This window comes from Crinia signifera, chromosome 4, assembly GCF_055691185.1.
Source record: "Crinia signifera chromosome 4, ASM5569118v1, whole genome shotgun sequence".
In the NCBI taxonomy this organism is placed as follows: Eukaryota; Metazoa; Chordata; class Amphibia; order Anura; family Myobatrachidae; genus Crinia; species Crinia signifera.
Window position 1 is genome coordinate 183,069,550 of NC_139220.1, and position 18,787 is coordinate 183,088,336.

The following is an 18,787-nucleotide window of genomic DNA, read 5'->3' on the forward strand; positions in this document are numbered from 1 at the left end:
ATTATTCGCTGAGAATAAGGAAATCAGCAAGTGAAACATCCATACACAGACTGGCAGTCCGTACGAGGAAGATACAGCTAAACAAGTAAGTGCCTGGAACTCTTCTACACAGCTTGCTGTACTCTGTAGTATGATTTATCTTGTCTTTATACCCAACAGCATTAACCCCTTGGGTGGTATGCCTGGAAATATTCCGGGCTCTGCTGTGCTGCCGCAGCGGGCTGTCCCGGAAAATTTCCGGGCATGCCACTAATGTGGAATAGGTGCGCGCCAGTGGTGTCCGGGTGTGCACCACTGGCGCACCACCTCTAGAGCTCCCCTCCCCGTCTCTCCCCCCAACCCCCTCATCACCTTTGCTCTGGCGATCGTATGCCGGAGCACGCTGGAGCTCCCCTGACCCCCTCTTCCCCAGCCACCAGCCGCCATGTAGTTTACAACAATGATGTAGGCGGCAGGCTTGGGGATGTTCGGGACAGCTCGGGGGGACTCGGGAGAGTTCAGGTGCCCAAGTCGCAGTGAACTTCCCCGAGCCTGCCATCTCAGGTCACTGCAGTGACTGGTGGCTGGGGCAGTGGTGGCAGGGGATCACAGCCTCCGGCGTACAAACTCCAGAGCGAAGGTGAGGTGGGGCTGGCTCCTACGATCTGTGGTGGGTTTTGCTGGGGCAGGACTAACCTGCCCTGGTAGGTTTGTTCTGCCCCAGCAAAACCCACCACTCAAGGGGTTAGTCAACACCATACAGAAGACCAACTTTCATCCAACCACCCAACTAGTTGATTGGATAGAATTGTACTGGATGGGAGCAAATGTAAATTGTAACTCAGCAATTTGCTCCCAAAATCTGGAAATGGACAAAAACTGTCGTTTATACAAGGTGTTGTAGTTGTATCTGTTTGTATTAAACGATTTTGTTTGTATTAAACAATTTGATCCCTTACAGTATCAGATTTTCAGTCCAATGAACCTAGTTGGATGGTTGGATTAAATTTAATCTAGTGTATGGGCTGCATAAGGAGGATAATTACATTACAAACATGTTGGTAAACAATCTCAACATTTGCATGCTCCTGTTTCCTCCTACATACTAGTAGGTTGATTGGCTGCTTGAAACCCGATTCCTGCTGAGCAAATGTGCACCGGCCCGCTCTAGTGAAATCCTGCCTTGTGAATTGATGTTGTGCGAATGGATATGTATGGATAGTGAAGACTTCACAGCTGAGCGAAAAATGTCCAAATCCGGTTGCAAGATACTCACCATAGAATGATTATTCAACTGGCCACCACTCATCGCAAATGCCGGTAAGCCCTGGACTTACATGGCAGCTGTGATGAATACAGACATATCCGGCCGGAAGCTGATGCCACACACCCTCCTGTACAATGCTTGGGCAAGCCTGCATTTTCCCTGACACTACCAGCATTTTTTGGGGCAAGCCTAGCATTTTTCTTAAGACTCCCACTAAACGACCGGTTACCACCCCAGATGCCTACTTTTTGTCAATCACCATGTGAACAGCTAGGAAAAAAGTAGCAGTATTCCTTCACTAGCAGGTGCCGTGCACATGCATTGTGGCCCATCCACATGCACAGTTCATCGATAACTCTCAGAATCCAAGATCCCAGTGACAAGAAGTGAGTATTAAATTCAGGGTGATTTTTTTGTTTTTAAAGATCATGGTCACATTCAGCTGAATGAAAACAAAAAAATAGATTTGATAGAGATCAAATGTCAATGTAGTGAGATTCCTTGGCATTTCTGGACCATAGATTTAATCAAAACAATCTCAGCACAGATGGTGTAATGGTTAGCATTACTGCCTCACAGCGCTGAGGTCTTAGTTTCAATTCCCACAGTGGCTGTAACTGTGCGTAATTTTCCCCGTTTTTGTGTGGGTTTACTTTGGGTACTCCGGTTTCCTCCCACAATCCCAAAATATACAGGTAGGTCAATTGGCTTCCAACAAAATTAATCCTAGAATGTCTGTGTGTACATGTGGTAGGCAATGTAGATTGTAAGCTCCACTGGGGCAGGGACTGATGTGAATGTTCAACAATAAAGCGATGCAGAATATGTGTGCACTATATGAGAAAATGTTAATTAATAAATAATAGTTATGCGAATTTACTCAGCAGCAATCAGGTCTGAATTAGGCACATAAGCTTACCTTTGAAAAAGCGGCACATTGGGAGGCAGTTAAATGTGTTAGTACTCAGCTATTTCATATTATAGGAACAGACACTGTTATAATCTAAGTCAAGCCAATCACAAATTTAGCCATTTGTGTGCTGCAAAACCCTTTTTCTTTTGAATACATATGGCAGGGAATATAGATTGTAAGCATTGGGGCAGGGCCTGATGTGAATGTTCATATATTCTCTGTAAAGCGCTGCAGAATATGTGTGCGCTATATAAATAACTAGTAATAACAATAAATAAAAAATCAGGGGTAACTCATCTGTTTTCTCTAGCAGCAGCTACATGCAGGATCTACATACCAAGCTCCAACCACATCAGGCCTATTATCACACTTCCCATATGCCATAGAGTGTAAAAGGGGCGTACACACAGGGCACCTTTAGCCCATTTTCTAAAGGATCTGTTTAAATCGCTTAGAAATGAATCATGGATTGCTCCATATGTATGCCTCCAAGCAACGGCGATGCGTGACCCTGTGCGTTGCCATCGCCCGCTCAGATCTTGACCAAATGTAATTAAGATCTAGTCAGATCATGCTTCATGTGGGTCAAGAAACTGTGTAGCATACGTCGAACAGCATGTGTGATGAGTACAGGGCTGAAGTCGCCCTATGTGAGTGGGGCTTGAGTTCCACTGGGCAAGGGACTGGTGTGAATGACTGATATATTCTCTGTACAATCCATATGTGTGAGGTATATATGTATGTATGTATGTGTGTATATATATATATATATATATATATATATATATATATATATATATATATAACAATAATCCAATGGACAAGCAGAGGCACTCAGGAGGACTTGGTGAAAAAAAGCAAACTTTAGTCTGCTTTTTTTCACCAAGTCCTCCTGAGTGCCTCTGCTTGCCCATTGGATTATTGTTATACTATTTGCACGAGAGGGCACCGTGGCAGCTGAACACCCCCAGGGAGAGTGCCGGACTGACCCATACATATATATATATATATATATATATATAAGATGCGGGGGGGGGGGTGGTGGCACTCGGAAATAAGGACAGGAGACAAGCGGTGTAGGTGACCGACGTTTCAAAAGCCTGCAGGCTTTTTTTATCAAGGTGCTGTGGTGAGAACATATACAATGAATAGTAGGCTTACCTAAATAGTGGCTGGCTCCGTCCATGGATCCCGCATGCGCCGTCCGGACGGATCCACGGAAGGAGCCAGCCACTATTTAGGAACCACAGCTACCCGTATATATATATATATAATATACATTCTCGTTTCAGGTAAATGGCACCAAAATGACTAATTAAAGCTCTGCTGTTGACATTTTGATTATCTACCTATCATCCGGATACCAATTTGATAGTATGATGTATATCTAAATGGGGCATGATGTTCTGTATGGTGCAAAAAGAAAATAATAAAAGTAAAAATGAACTGCCCCATCTTTACATTTAATAGTTTTCTAAGCATTAAGATGATTTAATGATTTTGTGATTTTTATTGTGATCATTAAGTTTCCCACTGTCATTTTTATGTCATGATGATGGTTTTTTTTAACATATATGTATAATCTTGTCCATTGTTGTAATAATATTTTGCAGTAAAAATGAAATGTCTATATTACTAAAAGAAAACCTCCCAACTGTCCCGCTTTCCACAGGAATGTCCTGTTTTTTGGGGACGTTCCCACCTGGGGCCAACAGTGTCAAAACGGAGGCGTGGCCTCGCACATGTGATGTGATTTGAAGGCCATACCCCCTCACCATGAGGCCACCCCCTCCAAATTCCGCGTGCCTGCAAAGGTCCCACTGCGGGAGTTATGCTAAAAGCTTCTGTCACTGCAGAGTAGAGTAATGTTATACTTTGTTTCCGTCTGCAGCAGGCATGGAAATGTCACAGACAAACAATAATGGAATTTCAAATGAAGGTTTTTCTGAAGGGGTAAGTAATCTTCACATCTACACTGTGGTCAGCATTGCAGCATTGCAGCGAGTCAGTTGCATTTTGTGGTGAGACCTGCCATTTTAATGGCCACACTCGCTGTTTCCAGTTAGGTGGAAATGGTGAGTGAAGGGTAAGTGCGTTGAACACTCTGACTGCGAGCTAACGGCACTGCTCATCGTCATAGATCGCTGTCAGAACATTGAATACCCCTATGTATGTTGATGCAGCTTTGCATAGAAAAACATGTTGTTTGGTTGCATATCAAGTGGCAGCTATATCTTGGCTATCTACCCTCCAACTTAAAAAAAAAAAGATATAAGCTTCAAAAGCCTACCTTTAATGGTGGCATAAATTTCCCCCACTTTCTATATTATAATCACTCAGCTATATTATGTTTCCTTAGGGACTGGATACATGGTCTATGCTAATTCGAAACTTCTTAGTAAATTGTGGTCTGATTGGATAAGTGTAGATGTGGGAGGTATAAAACAATGGAGAGAGAAACATTAAATACATTGCTGTCAGTTATCTAACAGAATTTAAGAAATCGCAGACACTGATTTAATTCTTTTGACAATTTTGCAAAAAAAGCCACTGTTTTAGAGGGTTATTCTGGTTCACTCGTAAAGGCAAATTCACTCTCAGATGGACAAAACCATGTGCACTTCAGGTGGGGCAGATGTAACATGTGCAGAGATAGTTACATTTGGGTGTTATTTTGTTTCTGTGCAGAGAAAGTACAAACCCCACCCAATTCGAACTCTCTCTGCACATATTACATCTGCCCCACCTGCAGTGCACATGGTTTTGTCCATCTGAGAGTGAATGTGCTTTTGGAAGTGAACCAGAATAAGTGTGTGTGTGTGTGTAGGGGGGGGGTTTGCAAACACCCAGGGTGGATCCGGGTCAGCGTCAGTGTAAAAGGGGTAGCTGATAAAAAAGCTGGATCCATTTCCCTGCGAATCCTACCCTGGTCCTGACCCCCTACCCGGGGGCTGGGGGGGGGGTGCATGGGGGCTGGGGGCAGCTTACCATCGTGCTGGGCTTGACCCCAGTGCGGCAGTCCCAGGCCCCAGCGCATCGATCATCAGTTCTGGCGCATGGAGATGATGTAATCTCCAAGCACCGCCCCCATTTATACTGCAGGTCAGCACAGCAGTGTAAACGGAGCAAATCCCAGATCCGACCTGGCTTGGAACCATGTTCCAAATACTGGGTTGGATCCAGGATTTTGGTGTAAAAATTGTACACCAAGGTTTGCACTGATGAAAGGAAAAGGGGCATGGTCACCCAAAGGGGGTGTATTCTCAAGAAACACACTCATTTCTTCTGTGTAGGGGCATGTCCAGCACTTATGGAGATACTGTTCAGCCCAAAAGCTATGGTCTGTACCACATGCATAGACACTGATGAGAAAACACACACATATGCCAAAAAAAGGAGAAAACGCACACGCACACCACATAGGGGCTGATTTTGGCCCCAGCCCCGATGGTCGCAGTTTGCGTATGTACATTTCAGCGCATGTACAAACCCTGACTTGAACAGCTTTGGTGAGTTACATACTCGCCAAGCCGTTTGTTGTGGGGAGGGAGGCCCAGGGGCGGAAAGGGGACTTGACCATGGGAGCACCCAGCTTTTTATGGGTGTCCACATGAAAACACTGGGCGTTCCCATGGGAATGCAGGTGGGCCGAATGCGCAGGGTAGTGAATGGACTGGAATAAGGTCCATAATATGCAGTAGACTACTAGTGCTCAGTGCAGCGCTGCTGGCAAGAGAGGAGGGTGCCGGATGGCTGAATCCCGACTGCTCCCTTGTGGGGTTCCACAGCGCGGCGGGTGCAGCGAGCCCGCAAGGGGCTTCATTGTGCTCCTCCCGCTGTGCAGTCAGGATTCTGACGTCGGAGTAATGACTGTCGGAATCCCGACTGTCGGTGTGTCATACCACACCCAGAGAGGAGGGGGCCAGAAGGAAACTGCACACAGACCTCCTCTTCTCTTTATATGCCTCTGTATATGATATATATTTCTGCCTCAAAATCCTTCACCCTCCCAGAATTTACACACACAGCACTATCGGCCTTATTCAGACCTGATCACTAATCATCAATTTCACAATTCGACTGATTTTGGCACGACTGCGCATAGCATCAAAATTCCTGACCGTTATGTAGTCGCAGTCTGATCGCAGTAGTCGCAATTTGATGAAAACAGAAAACCAGCGTTTGGGGGCAGAAACTCGCCTTCTTCTGGGTGTGTTTGAAAAATCCACAACCACACAAGAAAATAAAGTATAGTAGGGTGCACTGGGCGTCCTTTCTAATATTAGATAAAATATAACCTTTAATGAATTCTTGCAGATAAAAAGGTGATTTTTTTTTTAAATATAAAACGACAGATGTGACAAAGATAAGAAGATTAGAATAAGTATTGTTTAAAATAGTGTCGGACCACTGTCTAATTAAATCTTCTATTTGCAGGAATATGATGTCCCTGTGTGTTTTTGTAGATTGCTGTCAGAGAAATCAATACATTTATGATGTGCACCACTCTTCTCCGTGTGTCTCTGATGTTTTATATTCTTTTGTAGTCAGTGCAATTTTTAATCAGGCACAGAGATAGTGTATGTCACTCTGTTATTATTATGATACCAATGTATCTTTAAGGAGTTTACAAATGTATCATTTTTGTGGAGTTGTACAATTTCACATTAGCATACACACCATACAATCTTTTGATTGGTTATACAATTTCTTGCAGATATTGTTAATTCATTTAACATAGAGCTCTGCAGTATGTAGCTTTTGTGTGTTTATAATGAATTTCCACAAAAATGGGTGTAGCACTTTATACAAGTCCCCCCAGGGGAATTAGCGGCTTTTATTTATTTATTTACTTATTGCCGTCCTCCGGTTTCTGTTAGCTGCAGCTCACAGGCTTCACAGCATACAGTCTCAGCCACCTTGGGTGCTTCGTGACTGCGACTGGGACTTGGATATGCCCAGTCCTTCTGTCGCAGGTACCGTAGCTGGCTATGTTTATCTCCTCTTGACTGCGGAGGTGGGCAGTGTCACGGAGAGTCTGTGAGCCGGCTTTTCAGCACTGCTATAGCGCCGCTCACACTCTCCCTCTGCCCGTCCTGCACAGATTATCAAGTAACAGTGGGGACCTGTAACACGCTAATTTGTTTTAAGATATTTCTCCTTCAATACATGGTTCTATCATACAATGTACACACAATTTAATACAGTGATCTTACTAAAAGTCAAGGGTTGCACCTCCATGAACCTAAACTAACAAAGGGTACTAATCCCAAATTAATAAAAACAGTGGAGTAAGGACAGTCCATAAATTATCTACCTAAGCTGGTGCGGGAGCTCTCCTCATAAAATAGTTTTGAAAAAATGCAGGCGTGCCCAGGTGTTTTTGAGGGGGGACTGTAACGTTGACGATGACCACTTCCAGCCTATATCATTTGCAGATTAGTGGAAGCTTCAGACATACTCACAATTGCACAAACGGCAAAACTGTTCAATGTTTTGGGAATTGCAAAGTGATTTACGAGTAGATAGCGATTAGTGATCCATTTGCAATTTAGCAAGGGGCATTCTCTTTTTTGTCTGGGTAGCGGCTTTTTTCCCACAGTCCGCGGGTCTGAATCAGGCCCTATGATCTGTGCTTCTTTTGGATTAATGTATAAAAGCAGACAAAATATATGTTATTATTCTCATGCCTTGACTATAATTTTAAGGAACCAGATTACGGCAAACCAGATGGCTTTTATGATGATGTAGGAGTTAACAGAAACCAAAGTGAAACAAAGTCAAAGTTTATAAGGTGAGCATGGTACATTGGAAAATGTTTCCCCATTCCTATTAGTGGTATCATTTTCAAACTTCAAGAAAATTCCTAATGGGTCACTGTGTTGGTCACAACGAGTATGTTCCAGTATGATAAATAGGTTAAAATACGTATTTGAGTTTGATCTCGATCAACCAGTTTTATTATTTGTCATATTTGCAATGTAATGTATATAGCGAGTCAGGATAGGAATGTTATGTCAGCTGAGGTAAGTATAAATCATGCCTCTCATTACTTGCAGCGATCCCTTAATGAATTAAACACGTTACTAAGTCAAGACAGAAGTTGGTACTTGTGTAGTTTCACGGCGCCTTGCGGGGCTCGCTGCGCTCGCCCACGCTGCGGGCTCGGTGGCTCGCTACACTCGCCACGCTATTTAAAATCAACTCCATGCCAACATGGATAGTGGAGGTATGAACTGTCCATGTTGGCATGGAGTTAAGTTACTTTTTTTAACATAGTTTGTGGTGAGCGTAGAACCCGGAAGTAGCACGGCGCCATGCTAGCGCCGTGAAACTACACAAGTACCCAGTAGTTTTGCACCAGGACTATCTTTAGCTTAAGTCACTGGTCTATTTTGTATTGTTTTTGATGACAATTGATTAGTAGCACCCCCAAAGTATTTTACTGATGGAAATAGACAATAGACTGAGCAGTGATGTCATAACTATTATTAGTTTGTGCAGCCTCCTTACCTTGAAACTCATTTGCATATATTCACAGACAATCTAATTGATTCCTGTGGACTCACAATGAGTAGCTTCTCTGCTCCTACATTTCGGCCCAATGACTGATCTACTTAAGTCATCTCCATCTTGATATGTACAATACAGACTAGACAGGACATGACAATTCAATAGAAACAAGACAAAAACATCCAAGTAATATACAAACCTGACTCAATGTATAATTATCAGCTCCTGTGATTGACATACATTAGTACTTTGGTGTTAAATTATTTTTCTGTTTTGAATCTGATCCTAGCAAAGTAGCCAAACCATTTGATGAAGTTGCAGATCGTATCAAGAAGCATTCCCGTATACTCAAATACATTGTTATTGGAGTCCTTTGTGCAGGTAATCTCATCCTATAACTTTAGTACATCATTTTACTGCATGTGATGTCATCTGTTTCCTAAAATGTGGTGAATAACACAGCGTTGCCAAGGAATGTAAGATCTGTTTGTTTGCGTCATTTATATTTAATCCCTTTGTCAACAAATGATAGAGGAAGCTTGTTAAAGATATACAAATATAATTTAATTCAGGTTTGAAAATCTGATTTATTTTTTTCAAAATGTTTTTTTACTGACAGGAAAAATCTTTACAATACAAAAATGTAACGTTTAAAAAGTACATTAAATACCATTCAAGACAGTAACATATAATGCAACAGGACAATAAATGTAATTACAATGACAGAGTACAAGTACAATAATATAGCAGGGGCTAACTATTGCTCGCATCAGGCCCTTTCTCTCACAGAGTGCAGCTAAGCTGATCATCCACTCATTGGCCATCTCACGGCTTGACTACTGTAATGCTCTCCTCACCGGCCTAGCTCGATCCCAACTCGCTCCTCTCCAATCTGTCCTCAACGCTGCAGCCAGGCTTATCTTCCTCTCCCACCGCTCTAATTCTGCCACTCCCCTTCAACAAAATCTGCACTGGCTCCCATTCCCCTACAGAATCCTCTTCAAACACCTCAGACTCACATACAGGGCCATCTCTAATTCCATTGCTCCATATATCTCTAACCTCATCTCCATTCATACACCCTCCCGCCCTCTACGGTCAGCTTACGACTGTCGTCTCTCCTCCACCCTGATCACTGCTTCCCATGCTAGAGTACATGACTTTGACCGTGCTGCACCCCTTCAGTGGAACGCACTCCCTCGCTCCATTAGACTCTCCCCGACCTTGCAAAGCTTCAACGGGCACTGAAAACTCACCTATTCATCAAAGCATACCCTTCCACTGCATAAACCAGCTGGTTCTCCAACCCCTTGCCTGTTTACATCCTGCTATCTAACCACCACCCACTTGCTTGCACCTCTTGTAATCTGTCTGTCTCCCCTTCCTACTAGACTGTAAGCTCCTCCGAGCAGGGCCCTCTTCCCTCCTGTTGTCAAAGCCCACTTCTCTTCACATTTCACTCACAGCTCTCCTATACTGCAACACTCAGTGACCATCTTCGTCTGCATACTCATCTACATCATTGGCCTCAAGCCTCTAGTTGTATGTTGATTGAGTCCTCACTACTTACATTTAAGCTGTAATGTGAATTGATCTGTGGCACTCTTTATTTGTACTGTATTATTGGGGCAGATGTATTAAGACTTAACAAGAGATAAATGCAAGGGTGATAAGGAGAGATAAATGTCCTGCCAATCACCTGCTAACTGCCATGTTACAGGCTGTGTTTGAAAAAAGTCAGTAAGGAGCTGATTGGCTGGACATTTATCTCTCTTTATCATCCTTGTTTTTATCTCTTGTTAAGGCTTAATACATCTGCCCCTTTATTACTTATTCAATGTTACGCCAAGCTTTGTCTCCCTGTATTGTTCCTTTGTACGGCGCTGCGAAACACTCGTGGCGCCTTATAAATAAAATTATAATATAATAATAACTAAAATCAGGCAGTGTTTATTATACTCTATTCTAAAAAGAGGGATCAGTACTCAATGATCCTAGAAGGTACCAAGAGGTATGTAAGGGAGGGGATAAGGTTCGAACATATGGCAACCATGTGTCGAAAAACTTTGCCGTCAGTTTATTGAAAATCAAATGTATAGTCTAATTTTCAAATCAAGGGATATTAACCATTTCATTCATGGAAGGACTTAGCGGTCATGCAGTTGAAGATCAATCAATTCTGTTTTTGTATACAATTAAAATATAAATGATATTATTAAAAATAATGGCTTTTGGTTTATGGTATATGACACAAGCTTTATCTGCAGATCCACTCATTACCCTATAATACACTCTCAAGTTGTTGTTGTTTTTTTGGGTCATTTTCTTAAGTCATAAGATGTTGATCAATGACTACTAAAACAATGTTTTCATGCATTAATGTCTTTATTGGCAATGCAAACTTGTAATCATCTTGGATCTCTTCAGGGGCAGATTAAGGTCTGTGGGGGCCCTGGACAACAAAAACTGTGGGGGCCCCCTCCTCTCACCCCCCCCCTCCCCCCTCTGCAACACTAACGGGAGCATTTATTCTTGCTGCCCATCAGAGTCGGAGGTGCTGCACCGGCATGGCCTCTTCATGGCGCCTGGGGTGATCAGGCGGGGAGAGCGGGGTAGGTCCCCCTGGAGACAGTGTGACAAGAGAGTAGGGCAGCCGGGAGATGCGGGGCTGGCAGGTGAGTGGGAGAACATGGAATCTATCTCCCAGCACTGCTGCAATGCTTCACACGCTGCGGCGGATGGGCAGTGGCGGGGTCCCTGCGGCAGATGGGAACTAGTTCCCGTCCACTGCAGGGACCCCGCTGTTGACTGCCCAGCCACTGCAGGGACCCACTCCACGCTGCCCGGACCCCAGGGGCGCGCTGAGTGTGAGGGCCCCCGATGTGTGGGTGCCCCCGGGGCGACCGCCCCTAATTGCCCCTTAGTGGATCCGCCACTGGATCTCTTGATTATCCGATGTATTTGCATTAAAGTCTTTATTGACAATGTACACTTGTAATCACATTGGATCTCTTGATTATCTGATGTATTTATTATACTCCATGTTAATTGTAAGAGTTTATCAAAATGATTTTTACTATCTGGTGCAGGACCCTTAGCCAAAAAATGCTGTATAGCACTCCCACAACAGTTCAGAGTGGGAAGTCGCATCTAGGGGCCAATTCAGACCTGTTTGCTGGGCTGCATATGTCCGGAGCCTAGCCAGGTAAACGCTGCCCCAGTGAGCGCATGCCCCTCCCCCCCACCGCCCCCCTCTGGCCGTGCAGGGCTGTGAACGGATGAGTACAGGTACTCATCCGTACACAGCCATTCAATACACAACCATTCAATGGTTACTTACACCAAATGATTTCTCCTCTGCCCAGCGCTAGCAACTACGGCTTTACCCAGGAGTCACTTGATGATTGCTTGTAGCAATGCAAAATCGGAGCAGGCTCAGAGGTTATGCGCCACCCCTGAGAAGGCAGGGGAATGCCTGCGTTCGCTGGTGCCCACCCAGTATTTCTATGGAAACACCCACCATTTTTGTGAGCACGCTCATGAAACGCAGAGGTTCCACTCAGGAATATTCCCTGTCTGTCAGTCAAATGATTTTAATATCATTGATAGATATTACTTGGAGTATTGTTAATATGAAGGACTTGATTTTTATCCTATAAGAAGAGGCACCTAATTGTTCATTGTTTTGTATTGCGGCAAAGAGGGTTCTTTGTTACGTTCCAATGCATGGATCTTCAAACTGTGGCCCTCCAGATGTTGTGAAACTACAAATCCCAGCAAATCCCAGCATGCCTTGCCAATCAGGAGCCGCTAGGCCGCAAGGCGGCCAATAGCGGCATTCGGGGGCGGAGCCGCACGATGTACACACAGTACCGTGCGGCTCAGCTGTCCGGGCTGGTTTCGGGGTGTCGGTTTGATTTTTTGCCAAGACACTTACCTGGACTACGTCGCGCTGGGACAGGTGAGTATGGTTTCCTTCCACAGCTTCCTCCATGGATTTCGTCGGATCCGGACGGGGACGCCATCGCCGACATGGACAGCGACGTTGACATGGAGGCAGAAGACGACACAGGACCAGAAGACGACACAGGACCAGGGCTACCTACGGAAAGAAGATAGGTATTAGTATGTGTGGGCTTTGTATGTATTAAAGTTTTATTTTAAATGTGTGTCAGTGTGTTTTGTGTACTATTTTTTTAACTGTGGAACTACAAGTTCCAGCGGGCCCTTTAATGCCCAGCAGGCTGGGACTTGTGGTTCTCCAAGTCCCAGCTTGCTGGCACTTGTAGTGCCACAGTAAAAAACAATAGTTTCATCTATTTTTTACACTTGAATCAGCCCGATGCCCACCGCCCAGGGGCATCGGGGACAGTACCAGGCTTCAGCCTGGTCAGGTAAGTCCTGGAGGGGGGGGGACCCCTTCATTGGGGGGGTCCCCACTCCCCCAGGGCCCCTGGCCAGGCTGACTGGTCGGTAGGGTTAATGTTTTGGCCGCGGGACCTTATATCATAAGTGTCCCCCGGCTGTGACATTACCCTGCTGGCTGGTTGTGCCTGGGGCTGGTTCTTAAAATACGGGGGACCCCTTGTCATTTTGTCCCCCGTATTTTGGGAACCAGCCCCGGACCTGGAGCCTGGGGCTGGTTGTTAAAAGTCGGGGAACCCCTGATTTTTAATTACCGGCCCCGGCTCCTTCAGCCTGGTGCTGGTTTCGGCTGTGGGGGGGGACCCCACGCCGTTTTTTTTTTTTTTTTAAATTTAATTTTTCTTTTTTTTACACTGAAGCCTGCACAGATCTGACTGATCCGTGCAGGCTTAAAGCAAATAGAACAGGAAAATGGTGTTCTATTTTCCTGTCGTATTTGCGTGGGTGTTTCATACCACTAAGCAGCCGTATTATCAGTACGGCTGCTTAGTACATCAGGAACCACCATTCTTTTAAATGGTGATTTCTGTCGTATCCTATCGATGGTGTAGACATTCGTATTTGTAAATACAAATACGAATGTTCCATCTTTAGGACTACGAATTGTTGTATTTTTGGGATTGTAAATCCCGAAAATACAGATTCGTAAAAAAAAGGTGTATTTCTCCCTACGAATACACCTTTTTTCTACGAATCCATTTTGGTAAATGTCCCCCACAATACCTTAAAAGTACATGTAACACAAAATATCACAGAATACTACAAAAAAATAATATAACCCTACTGTGTATAAAAAAAAACATCTCTTATATATTTAGCCAGATCTGTGTATATAACGTTCCTGCCCAGCGTTATACACAAACCCGCCCCCCTAAGGGAAAGACCAGTGTTCTACTCACCCCACCCCTTTGACATCACCCCCCCCCGCCCAGCCAGGGCTACAGTACACGCCAACCATCCACCATTTCTCCACAGCCACCATTAATCCCGCACCCCCCCTCTGCCAGCACCCCCCCAGACACCCGTGACCCCCCCTCCCACGATTTGCGGGCCACCTGTGACCTCCCGCAAACCGCGGGCCCCCCGCGAGCTCCCCGCGACCCCCCCGCAACCCCCCCGCGACCCCCCCTCCCGCAATTCGTAGGCCCCCCCACGACCCCCCCCTCCCGCAGCACCCCCTGCGACACCCTCCTCCCCGGCGATTCACGGCACCCCCACGCCCCTTCCCGCAATTTGCGGACCCCCGCCCCCTCCCGCTATCCCAGATCCCCGCACCCCCCCTCCCGCAATTTGCAGACCCCCCTTACCCCCTTCCAAGAATCCCCCAGCGGACTCCCGCGACCCCGCACCCGCATTTCACATACCCCCGTGAGAATGAGGGATCCTGTACCGCCACAAGCAGCTGCCGCCCCTAGGTGGGAAATCCGGCCCTAGCTGCCGCGCTGCAGGTTCCCCCACTGCCAGAAGTGTCCCCATGGTCCTCTGCACCAGCACCACAACTTTTATCAATGTCTTGCCCACATACCACTATTATACAGCCTCCTGCTCTCATGCACCCTCACTCCCTCCCAGTGGGAGGAGATGCTCACCCACTGCCGGGAGCTGCATACTGTCCCCCACCCTCTTCCAGTTCTAGGGATGCCCATCGACCATCAATGATTTTAAATCATCGATGGTTTATGGCCGATGTTGAATACTTTTGCCATCGATGTGGGAGACCCAGATGGTTTCCCTACATCAATGTCAAAGGAGAACCGATCAAGTTTCAAATTTTTTTAAGGTGCCGGGACACGGAGCATAGCTCCGCCCCCCCACACCCGGAAGTCCCGCCACCGAGTTCTGATTGACCCACGGCCTATTCAGTCAGATATAATGGATGACCATCGATAGCTACAACAATCGATGGTTATCCAAGTAATATGTTACTACTATCGATGGCAGGGTGCAAAATCGCCATCAATGCCAACCATCAATGGCATCTGCACCAATGCCCATCCCTACTCTGCAACAGCCAAAAACTTTTACTGCCCCTCATGCCCACACACCTCTATCACTGCCCTGCCTCCTGTTCTCCTGCCCCGTAACTTCCGCCAGTGGGGACCCGCTCACCCTGTGTTGCCCACATTCTCCTATCATGCTTTACCACCCAGCCTCCTGCTCTCATGCACCCTAACTCCCACCCAGTAGGAGGAGACACTGACTCAGGGGCACCGTCCTGTACTCCTGTGCTGCCACGCTGGACCCTCACCCACTGGCAGAAGCTGCACAGTGTCCCCCACCCTCCTCTTTGGTCCCCTGTATGCGCACACACCGATATCACTACCCAGCTTCCTGCTCTCCTGAACCGTAACTTCCACCACTGGTGAGTCGCTGACGCTGTGTTGCCCACATACCCCTATCATGCCTCATAGCCCAGCCTCCTGCTCTCATGCACCCTAACTCCCACCCAGTAGGAAGAGACACTGACTCACCCCCTGCAATTCACACACCCCTCCCACAATTCACAGCACCCCCCGCACCTCCCCTCCCGCGATTTGCGGCCCCCCACAACCCCCCTCCCGCAATTCATGACCCCCCCGCGCCCCCCTCCCGCGATTCGCGGACCCCGCACCCCCCTCCCTTCATTCACGGCACCCCGCGCACCCCTCCCGCGATTCACGGACCCCCACAAACCCTCCTCCCGCAATTCACTGACCCCCACAACCCCCCTCCTGTAATTTGCGGAACCCCCCTTCCAGCGATTCAAGGCCCCCCCGCACCCCCCCGCAATATGCAGACCCCTGCACCCTCCCGTTAATCGCAGATCCCCGCACCCCCCCTCCTGCAGTTTGCAGACCCCCCCTGACCCCTTTCCGGCAATTCCCCCCAGCAGAGCCCCGCGACCCTACTCCTGCTTTTCACATACCCCCGTGAGAATGGGGGATCCTGTACCACCACAAGCAGGTGCCGCCCCTAGGTGGGAAATCCGTCCCTGGCTGCTGCGCTGCAGGTTCCCCACGGTCCTCTGCACCAGCGACACAACTTTTATCAATGTCTTGCCCACATACCACTATTATACAGCCTCCTGCTCTCATACACCCCCATACTCCCTCCGAGTGCGAGGAGATGCTCACCCACTGCCGGGAGCTGCATACTGTTCCCCACCCCACCCTCCTCCAGTTCTATGGATGCCCATCGACCATCAATGATTTCAAATCATCGATGACCAACATACAAAAAATGGAATAAGACTTAGCCAGCGCTTGGAGTTTTGCTCAGTACCAGGGTTCCTCCCATACAGCATGTAGAAAAATGGGAAAGAAATGGTACATACAATAGTGAAGTACGTTTAAAACAATACAGCACACTTTAATAATAAAAGCACATCATTTTTGAGACACAGGCAGTGTTAAAAAATGACATTAAAAATGCAAACTATCTCAGATGAATAGCTTTAGTGAGTCCTTAAATGAATGGAGGTTGTAATTACCGGATCCTATGGAACTGACAACAAAGCAGTTCCACAATTGCATGAGATCTCACACATCAGGGTAAACGCTGCTGGGCACTTCTGAGTGGGTCTCCTCCGGTCCTCCGAATCCTTAGGTGGCTTCTGTGCAGGTCACCAACGCGTTTCTTCCTTTACAGGACTTTCTCAAGGTGTCCTGATCCTTGCACACAAGCTGTTTAAATACTGTCCTGATTCCCGCGCCTCAGCCGGACTTCTAATCAGAACGTAAAACTACAAGTCCCACAATCCTCTACTGAGGCGCGGGCTTCCTGTAGACCCGTTCCGACGGGCGTCCAGGGTATCCAAGGCAACACCAGCCTCTGGCGCAGCAGAGCGCTGGTTGCCGCGGCGTCATATCCGGTCTCCGCGTCACCTAGCAACTAATTTGATGCAGGATCCCCAGCATGTTGTTTATGCCGGGAGTATTTAGCCGATACGTCACTTCCGGCTCGTGTCATTACGGGAGCAGATCTTTCTATCTCTCCTGCGTCATCCCGCATTTCTTCCTGGTTTCTTGCTTTGTATACCCAGGTTGCTAGGCGACCAGTCTCCGAATTTCACAGCCAAAATATCGGTATATCTATATCGCAAAAATAACGATCAAATACACAAAATTAGTTTAAGCGGAAAGAGAATGTATAACATAGTGATGGAGAACAAGACTTATAGAAACCACTTAATTTCAAAATCGGAGTTGAGTCCATTGGGGATGAGGGTGTTCAATTCATATATAGTTTGCATTTCTGCTTTTGCTAATTGCTTAGCCAGACCCCGCTGTCTCCAACTCTCTTTTATCTGCCTAAGACCACAGAATCTAACAATTCCTGAGGTACAGCTGCCATGTTTAACTCTAAAATGCTCTGACAGCGCATGCGTGGTCATCCCTTTTCTTATATTCCTCAGATGTTCGCTGATCCTGGTTTTAAGTGGTCTCGAGGTACGTCCCACATACCATAAATCACATTTACACCCCACAGCATAAATGACATTGCTGCTGTTACAGGTGACGAAGTCTCTAATTTTAAATATTTTTTCATTAATTGTGACCTCATTGATTTTAGAGGAGTCTCCTGGGATACCTCTGCACCCCAGGCATACTCCACACCTGAAAAAACCTTTTGATTTTATGGTTGTCATGGGTTTCCCTGGAGGAGCAGCACTCCTTACCACATTATTTCGAATGGTGGGTGCCCTTCTATATATACATTTTGGTTTCTCCGGTAGCAGGTTACCTATGACAGGGTCTTTTTGTAGGACCCCCCAGTGTCTTTTCAGTGACTTTTCTAAAAGTTTGTATTGACTACTGTACGTAGTCACGAATGCCCATTCAAACTTATTTTTATCTCCTATATGGTTTTTTTTACTGGGTTTTAATAGTCCTTCTCTGTCAATTTCAGCTACTTTGGTGTTCACCTTTCTAAGGTTATTTGCTTCATACCCAGAGGATAGAAACTTTTTCTCCATCACTTCTGCTTGATCCTTGTATACATTTAAAGTGCTACAGTTCTGTCTTATACGTCTGAACTGGCCTTCGGGGATAGATCTTAACCAGTCAGGATGGTGACAGCTGGTGGATTGGATATAAGCACTAGAATCCGTTGGTTTGCTATAATTCATAGTGCATAGGTTACCCTCTTCTATATATACCGTTATATCCAAAAAGTTAATTTTTGACTTGCTGCTTTCAAATGAGAACTCAATATTAAGCGTATTAGTGTTGAGATAGGTAAAAAACATCTTTAAAAGATCCCCCCCCCCCTTCCATATAAAAACAACATCGTCTATGTATCTTTTCCATAGCACCAGGTTCGCCCCAAAGGGACAGTGGTTCCAGATGACCTCTTCCTCCCACTGCCCCATGAAGATGTTCACATAACTTGGGGCGAACCTGGTGCCCATAGCGGTGCCAATCTTTTGAAGATAAAATTGTCCGTTAAAAGAAAAATAGTTATTTTCTAAAATATAACGTACCCCTTCTATTAAAAATGTTTGTAGCATGACGTCCAAGTTGCTGTTATTAAGGGCTTTCCTTAATGCCTCCATACCTTTTTGATGTTCAATAATGGTATAGAGGGATTTGACATCAGCTGTCACTAACATCAAACCCTCTTCCCATACTACATCCTTAAGGGCCAACAGTGCATCTCTTGTGTCCTTCAGATGTGATTTGTTATGGGCAACAAGAGGTTGTAGAAAAAAA

General features: G+C 46.0%; 1 protein-coding gene across 1 annotated transcript in view; it reads left to right on the forward strand.

Moving 5' to 3' along the window:
- LOC146072469 (sodium/nucleoside cotransporter 2-like) overlaps nt 1–18,787 on the forward strand; it is a 67,150-nt gene continuing 48,363 nt past the window's right edge. The window contains exons 1-4 of the mRNA XM_083179697.1: nt 1–85; nt 4,051–4,112; nt 7,868–7,953; nt 8,962–9,053. Of these exons, the coding sequence (XP_083035823.1) occupies nt 4,056–4,112; nt 7,868–7,953; nt 8,962–9,053 (235 nt within the window). The 5' untranslated portion in view covers nt 1–85; nt 4,051–4,055. The remainder of the gene's footprint in view (nt 86–4,050; nt 4,113–7,867; nt 7,954–8,961; nt 9,054–18,787) is intronic.